We start from the raw sequence: 8652 nt of genomic DNA on the forward strand, positions 1-8652 counted from the left end.
TATGATTAGCCTAAACAACCGCCTTTAATTTGATCCGTTCCGAGATTTCCGCCACGATCTTCGACCAGTCACGGATATCTCGCTTTTCTGTTATTGCGCTGTACTCGAAGTCTGCCCTGTTTGGTCTCAATCGCTATCAGCCTCGATCTCGACAGGCACCTCGATTCTCGAACTCGGTACCTTGTCCTCGTGTTTCGATCTGATCCACCACAACGCTGACCCTCGATGCAACTCTGTAGTCTCGATCAAATAATAAAATCGGGTAGGCCCGGTTTTAACCATATACAACATTACTCGTTTTCGACCCGCCCGCTTGCCACCTCTAGCCTCAAATTGGAGGTTCATCAAGTTTGGGAGACTAGTAATTTTTTAAAAAGTGATCATATTGAAGGAGTTATGGATAATATGGATATCTATATTATCTGTCGGTTAACCCGTTTTTATCCGTATTAAATATGGGTCGGGTTAGATAATTTATCCGTTTTTCGCATTACTCGTTTTCAACGTGCTTATATTCGATCCGACCTGCTCGTTTGTCACCCCTGAGTGCAACTAACCCCTTAAATATACATGTATTGGCATAATACTTTGAATTTTTTCAGTGTATTTGATGCAGAGTTGTATGTATAGCTTGAGTTTGAGTCAATTGAGTACATGTGCATTTATTGCTTCTATGCTGGTTTTGCTGATAACGTTGGCATGTGTCGTTAAAAGACAGGCAATGGTCTAATGGAGCACAACAAGGCCCAAGGCAGGGCGAAGTTGGAAACGATTTAACCTAACATTAGTTTTATAGGTCGAGTCAAACAATTGATTTGATATACTTTCTCAAATATAAATGGCAAAAAATAATAAACACAATGAATAAGGAAATCAAATGTAAAGCAAAGGGACAAAAGATTCTTATTGATCAAGATCTCCTTTCTCGTGTCCTGATCTACTTGATCCGTGAGAAATACAGGGACGTAGTTAGAGAATGGGAGAATGAATTTGTTAGATGGGCTATAATGTGATGGAAGAAGGGATTTAAACAGTAAAGCTATCTGTAATCATTTTCCTAATAGTTCGCCCGTTATTCCCATTAGTTGTGTTTTTCTCACATTTTATGCTAAGAATTTGTAACTGCTCGATGATTTATACCAAAGAATCGGAATTGACCGATTCTTTTCGAGAGGTCTTCTATGTTGATCGGTACTAACAATTACAATACAAATAATATCCATACTAAATAACTCTCGACTAACCTCGGACTCAACTTTTTTTTGTAATCTTCTAATATTCTTGACACGTATCGAGATTCAGTTTATTACAAAAATCTACTTACGATATTTTCTTTTTCAGGTAAACAATTTATTAGAAATTTATTGATTTTCAATAAAGCGCTCCCACTCGTTCACTTGCATTCATGTGAACGTGATTGGTGCAAAAGCTGAAAAAAGTTCACAAGGAAAACGACAGAAAGCTAAGAGAACATGATTTGATGCAAGAGATATACGTACATGAAACTCTACGCGACTACCGTTGGTTCGTTTTCGATATTCTTGTCTTCGACTATAAGTACTAGTGATATTATCTAGAAAATTCCATTTCTCCAAAATCAAATTTTAGGATCCACATATGAAAAATCATTGCACGCCACAAAAATTTCTAAATTTCTTAAAGGATTTGATGAATATCTTTACTCTAGATATTTTTAACGTTTCTTTTTGACAATGCTATAAATTAATTTTTGTTTAGCCAGAAAGAGGATGAAATTAGTTGATATTAGATGAATATCAACATGGCAAGCATTGGACCTTCAAAATTAGGTGTTATGCCGGAGGTAATGGGATTTTCACACCAAGAACTGTCCCTTGTCATGTTTAAGAAATTCAAGCTGGCTAGAAAACAACTTCTTCAACAAAATCTGACATTTACTAATCGTCGAAAGACTGGAATTGCTCAAGCCATAGCTCCAGAAGCAACCAAGGTAAAAAAAAAAAAAAAAAAATCTCTCTGTGCTTTCCTCCTTTAATTAAGGAATGTGAGTAGCTCCAATTTGGAGTATTTTGTCTAGTAGAGGTGATACTGCACTTTGAATGATTTTTTGGCACTAGTAGTCTGTCCAGTGGCCAAGGGAAGGGAGCCTTAACGTTAAAGTTGTTTTCGGTGGGCTATGCAAGAGTGTTTAAAGTTTATTTTTTTTAATCAATAACAAGTAATATTTCATATTATAAGTAGATAATTGGTGTTCAGTTGACCACCCTTGGGCCAACATAGATTTGCCCCTGGTCTCTGACCTATAGGTCACAGGTTCGAGTCATTGGTGCTTGTATCAGGGTAGGCTGCCTACATCACACCCTCTTAGAGTGCGACCCTTCCGCAGACCCTGCATAAAAGCGGGATGCTTCGTGTACCGGGCTGCTTTTTTTTTAGTAGTCTGTCCAATGGTGAAATCAAGATTTTCGCTGAAGGTATTTAAGATTTTATATATATATTGAACACATTACTTTTTTTTTCGGTGAAGAGTGTTCCAGTGACGACCCTTCAGTCTAGTGGCTCCGCCATGGAGTCTGTCTACCTGTATTATAATATGTGACTCTGGTAGTTTTATAAGACAATGATACTCTTGCATGGCAGATACAGTAGCAGTTTTTGTTAATTTGGGAGACATTTTATCAATAGTAACACGCTTTCCTTGAATGGTGGCTCAGCTGGTTAAAGTCAGTCCAATTATAAATTTCTGTTTCTGTCATTGTCATGGAGTCTGCAGTTATACTTTTCTTATCTAATCTTTACCAGAAGTAAATCCTGAATGATTGCAATTCCTTGAAATCCATAGTGAGCAATTAGATATTTCGATTTTCGACTAGGCTAGATCTTCTGCTAGTCTAAGATTGTGCAACTTCTGAAAGATATCTAATGAGGTAGAGAGAGAAAAAGTGGATACAACAACTATTACGCCTCAGTCCAAACAATAAGCTTAGATCGGCTATATGAATCGTGACTGACCATGTTCCCGATTAAGTTCATTAGGCAGGAATACTCATCGCTATATACTACGACTAGGTTAAGAGAAACAAATATGCATGAAGTTGGAAAATGGAATGGAGATAGAATACCAAGCTGCATCCTCTACTTGTCTTTTCCCAAGAATTCAACTGAAAAACTACTGTTGGTTCCTTTTGTTATGCAGGCAACGGGTGCAACATCTAGCAGTGTCCCTTTAGCCAACTATGTGCCTGTTTATGTAATGCTTCCAGTAAGTCATAGACCTTGTCATTGGGCTTGAAACTACATTGATGGCAAATGCTAGTTTTAACATTTTCAATTTTCTTCTTTTCCGCTGGTGATGAACAGTTAGATGTTATTTCACTAGACAATGTTTTTCGGAACCAAGATAAGTGTGAGAAGCAGTTCAAGGAGCTGAGAGCAGCCGGAGTTGATGGGATCATGGTGGATGTCTGGTGGGGAATCGTAGAGGCCAATGGCCCCAGGCAATATGATTGGTCTGCCTACAGGAACTTGTTCCAACTTGTTCAAAAGACTGGCCTCAAAATTCAAGCTATTATGTCGTTCCACCAATGTGGTGGCAATATTGGCGATGATGTTTACATACCTATACCAAAATGGGTACTCACAATCGGAGAAAACAACCCAGATATTTTCTATACTAATCGGGCTGGTACCAGGAATAAAGAATGCCTCTCACTTGCTGTTGATAACCAACCTCTGTTTGAAAGTCGGACTGCTGTCCAGGTACTTCTCAGGAGGATCAATCCAATTCTTGCCCTCGGATCCCAACAGACATGTATTGTCTTTGTGATTAGACTCTTCTTAAAATTTCTGATGCATTTAGATGTACAGTGACTACATGAGGAGCTTCAGAGAGAACATGTCTGATTTCTTGGAAGCTGGAAGCATAGTAGACATTGAGGTAGGACTTGGCCCTGCTGGTGAGCTAAGATATCCCGCATATACTCAGTCTCAGGGATGGAAATTCCCTGGCATTGGAGAATTTCAGGTTAGACTTGGTTCAAGCTGCTATAGGAAATCCTTATGCTACTTAATCAACCACTTCGTGACTCAAGATTCTTAGTTCTTTATTCATTTTCATAATCAAATGTTGCAGTGCTACGACAAGCATATGAGAACAGATTTCAAGGAGGCAGTGACAAAGGCAGGCTACCGGCAGTGGGATCTTCCTGATGATGCAGGAACATATAATGATATACCTGTCAAAACAGGATTCTTTGGACCAAACGGAACGTACCTTACAGAGAAAGGGAAGTTCTTCTTGACTTGGTACTCTAGCAAGCTACTGCTTCATGGAGATCAGATCCTTGATGAAGCAAACAAGGCTTTCCTGGGATGCAAAGTGAAGCTATCAGCTAAAGCAAGTCTTAATCCATCAAAAAATTCTTTGATCGTGACATTACTGACCTCTTTTGACAGCACAAGCTAAGAGAATTTTCCCTTCTGTCGATTTTGCTCATGCAGGTTGCTGGAATTCACTGGTGGTACAAAGATGCCAGCCATGCTGCAGAGCTAACATCAGGATATTATAATTTGGACAATCGAGAAGGGTATCGACCGATAGCGAGGATGTTGTCAAGGCACCATGGTACCTTGAATTTCACTTGTCTTGAGATGAGGAATTCAGAACAGCCAGCTTATGCGAAGTCTGGCCCTCAAGAGCTAGTTCAACAGGTTAGATTAGAAAGAGAGCCGAACGTCCTTGTTTGCCAATTTTCTGTCCAGTGTAGATCTTGGACAAACTAAGACTTAACCTTTACGCTTTACCTGATTATGTACAGGTTTTGAGTGTTGGCTGGAAAGAGAACATTGATGTAGCAGGTGAGAATGCACTTTCAAGATATGACGGCTATGCCTACAACCAAATCCTTCTCAATGCTAGGCCAAATGGTATCAACAAAAGTGGTCCACCAAAACTAAAGATGGCCGGGCTGACTTACCTTCGATTATCAGAAAAACTCCTCCAAAAAAGGAACTTCAATACCTTTAAAACATTTGTCAAGAAAATGCATGCCGATCTGGTAAGTAGCCTTCTAACTAAGTTTTTTCTGAGTAAATTGGTATGAGGGGTGGGAGTTGGTGTTTTAGAAAAGTTTGAGTTTCTAATTCTTTTGATTGCTGTCTTTTACAGGATTACTGTCCAGAATATGAAAAACCAGCTCCACTGGGCAGATCAAAAATGGAGATTTCAATGGATGAACTTGTAGCAGCAACCCAACGAACAAAACCATTCCCATGGGATGAACAGACAGATGCAAGAATTGGCGGTATATTGGCTGAATACTGGGATAGGCTGCTTAACACGTTCTTTCTCTCCAACTGACACCTACTTAGCCATGAAAGACTCATTATTATTGAGATGTCTGAAATTCACATGCAGGGGAAGTCACATTTTGCGTCTGCATTTATATGTAAATTCCAATGTAAAGATATGTAGGAGACTTTTATGTCTATATCACTATTTGTACTTCACATTAAAACTCAGAAAGAACAAAACTCATACACGCTGGTATGAAAATCTATACGTCTGTCTTATATTTATATAAGGATGAAATTATCCTTTATCTCATGTCAGATAAGTGTAGTAATGTTGAAAAAACAACAACAGCAAGCCAGTGTAATTAGATCCATTCCATGGATGACAGAAACCACCTCACATACCTTCTAAAAAAAGGCCATTCCTGCAACACAGCACTCCTAGAAACCAAACTTTCTCTAGCGCGTCATGGAAAGGACAATGTGCACGAACTTCGTGATCATATCTAAAATATAATATAATAATTTGATTGGTACATGGAAGAAATTGGTGCTACAACTCAATGAACTTGATGAGTTTCGGTTGCATGTTTATGAAAATGCCAAGTTATATAAAGAAAAGACCAAGAGGTGGCATGACAAGCACATCCAACATCGTAAGTTTGAGCCAGGTTAAGAAGTTCTCTTGTTTAATTCAAGGCTAAAGCTTTTTCCTAGAAAGCTAAAGTCCCGTTGGGCAGGCCCTTTCGTTGTGATAAATGTGACTCCTCATGGAACAGTTGAATTGCGGGACATAAATTCAAGTGGTACATTCTTGGTGAATGGGCAGCGAGTCGAGTCAATATCTCGTCAGTACTAGTCAAGTAAATGAACCCCTGGCCTCAAAGTATACCTCATAACAATTTATCTCCACAGCATATGACGATCCTTTCACAATCGAGGTTTTAATTTACCTACTAAAATATCACATGACTCTATCCAAGATTATGACTGCTTTCTTCGAAATAATTCATATGCATTTTTTCATTAGACTTCTTTTAGTTTTTAGAGTAAGGATTTCCTGCCTACATGGTAGACATTATAAGACATATAACAATAACAAACCCATCATATTCCCACAACTGGAGTTTAGGAGGATAGTGTATATGCAGACATTATCTCTATCTTCAACCTGCGCGGTAGACATAAGTAATAAATAAAAGAATATTAAAGATTTAGAGTTATTGAATCACTCTTATGATTGGCTCACCATTATGGTAGCATTTAGCCCTATCTTGACAATATTGTTATACTGATCAACTGAACTTGCAAGGCTGAGATTTGAGTTTGATCAGGAGACAGGCCTTGTAAACTTAACAAGTTATTGTGTACTTTCCCCATTAAGACTCCATTCTCTCTTCATTACTAGATATACAATAACACTAGTAGGTAATAACTGAGCTAAACCATTCCTCTCTTGAGGTATATCTTTTTCTTTTTTTTCTTTTGGGAAAGAAAGCCGGACTACATGGTCCCTAGATCCTACTTGTAGAAGTATACTGGGTTTGTTGTTGTTGCTGTAGAGTCGGACTACATGGCAGAAAAAAAGATGGAAATGTTTGTTCTGTTTTGACACGAACCGCATGTGGTTACCCCCACCATTTAATTTTTTTGTTTAAGACCAAAAGTGACCCAAAAACTACAAACTTTAAAAACCCTTCATGTTTAATGTGGAATTTTGAGGATTAAGATAGTGAAAATACAAAATTAAGGGGCTTTTTGGATCATTCCATAAAATTATTAAGCAACTCACTACCAACAAATCTTTGTATGAGCATACCTTGCTTTCTCAATTTTCTTAAACAATTACATTAAGAGGAATGCTGGTATGATACTTATTTTTTTGTTTTCGTTCCTTTTCTTTTAAAGAATAGAAGATAGAAGATCCGAATTTTTGAGGGTCATTCTAGCTACATAAGATAAATAACTTCAATTGAGAAATCTTGCACCAAAAATGGTGCAAGATGAAATTGTAAATCATTGGTTGCGCCAATCTCCAAAATTATATAATCATTAATCATTATGATATTAAGCGTCGGAATACGTTTTTTTCGTGAATTTCAAAATTGAAATATGCACCCAATAGTGTGGTCTAGTGATCAATAAAGTGAATTGAGAACATAAAGTTGCATGTTCAAATCCAATGGAGATAAAAATACTACGTAATTTCTTCTCATCTGTTCAAGTCTTGATGGATAGAGTTATCTAATACTTGTTGCTGGTGGGATGTAGCAGCTATCCCGTAGAATTAGTTGAGCGCAAACTGGACTGGACAAAAAAGAAAAAAAATTGAAATGTAAATTCTTATAATTGCAACTACATGAAATTTATAGCAGGTTTGGCCAAAGTTCTCCAAAGGCCAAAAGTACTTTTCTCTCCCAACTTATAGTATTTGGCCGGGTTTTTTTTTTTGAAGGGGGGGGGGGGGGAGAGTGCTTTTGAGCAGAAGAGACGCAGAAAAAAATAGCTTCTCTCCAGAAGCAGGAGCAGAAGCATAAGCAATTTTGACTTTTTTTCTTACCAAAAATACCCTTAACAAGATATAGTATATACCTAAATAACATTATTTATTTTAAACTTAATACTTATGATATTAATGTATATGTATTTTTTCTTATTTTTAGGATAACTTTCTAATATATATAGTGACTTGAAAAGCAAATATTTTATTTATTGAATAATTTTTTAATATATTTAAATCATCTTAAAAGAAGTAAAGTACTTTTTAATTTTATTTTTATATTGTACTTAAATAAAATAAAAATATTTAATTATTGTCTTTAATAATTAATTTTTAAGATTATTTATTTACTTATTGTAACAACTAAATTTTGTTCCTGAAAAATAATAAGCAAGACAAGAAATATAGCGATAGTTATTATATTCAATTTCAAGTGATGGGGTTACAATCTCTAAAATATCTCTAAATCTAAAGAGATGTAGTCCTCTGATTCTTCTCCTCACGGACGATGGTTCAAGAGCTTGAGAGCTTGATCTTGAACTTGACGGATTTTAGATTTGTAGTCACAAACTATTTGAAAGGCGTCACGAACCAGGATTTGGTGTTGGGTTATTACGAACGGAAGATTTGAAGTTGTCTGTCTGCCTATGATTTGAGTTCGCCTTTGGAATTTGACCACAGACGATGATTGCAGATATTTATGGAGACCTTGATGCTACTCTTTTAGAGCTTTTTTAGCCTTTCCTTCTACTTACTTGCTTGTGTCTTAGCCTTCCCCCTTGACCCCTTTATATAGGTGTGGGGTGAAGTATTCTCCAAGAAATCCCTAGTGGATCATTGGGCTTGAGGCTTATGGACCAGTCCATTTGATAGAAGACCAA

The 8652-nt window shown here is 37.1% G+C and overlaps 1 protein-coding gene across 2 annotated transcripts; it reads left to right on the forward strand.

Moving 5' to 3' along the window:
- The first annotated feature begins 1402 nt into the window (after nucleotides 1-1402).
- Nucleotides 1403-5561, forward strand: LOC104226192 (beta-amylase-like). Of its 2 annotated transcripts, none has more exons than XM_009778111.2 (9): nucleotides 1403-1524; nucleotides 1738-1969; nucleotides 3176-3241; nucleotides 3340-3738; nucleotides 3839-4003; nucleotides 4112-4375; nucleotides 4480-4689; nucleotides 4797-5036; nucleotides 5147-5561. In XM_009778111.2, exons 2-9 carry the CDS (start codon nucleotides 1769-1771, stop codon nucleotides 5336-5338), a joined length of 1737 nt encoding a protein of 578 aa, XP_009776413.1. In that variant the 5' UTR covers nucleotides 1403-1524; nucleotides 1738-1768; the 3' UTR covers nucleotides 5339-5561. The 2 variants fall into 2 exon arrangements, with proteins under 2 accessions (XP_009776413.1, XP_070008796.1); XM_070152695.1 differs by having other exon boundaries at nucleotides 1742-1969.
- Nucleotides 5562-8652: the final 3091 nt, after the last annotated feature.

This window comes from Nicotiana sylvestris, chromosome 7, assembly GCF_000393655.2.
Source record: "Nicotiana sylvestris chromosome 7, ASM39365v2, whole genome shotgun sequence".
Lineage (NCBI taxonomy): Eukaryota > Viridiplantae > Streptophyta > Magnoliopsida > Solanales > Solanaceae > Nicotiana > Nicotiana sylvestris.

What these genes read in the sequence shown, in the direction of transcription:
- LOC104226192 (XM_009778111.2), top strand. Translation starts at nt 1,769, where the DNA reads ATGAATATCAACATGGCAAGCATTGGACCTTCAAAATTAGGTGTTATG. An exon ending in CTCAAGAGCTAGTTCAACAG is followed by an intron (nt 4,690 to 4,796) that starts GTTAGATTAGAA and finishes GATTATGTACAG; the next exon opens with GTTTTGAGTGTTGGCTGGAA. An exon ending in AGAAAATGCATGCCGATCTG is followed by an intron (nt 5,037 to 5,146) that starts GTAAGTAGCCTT and finishes TGTCTTTTACAG; the next exon opens with GATTACTGTCCAGAATATGA.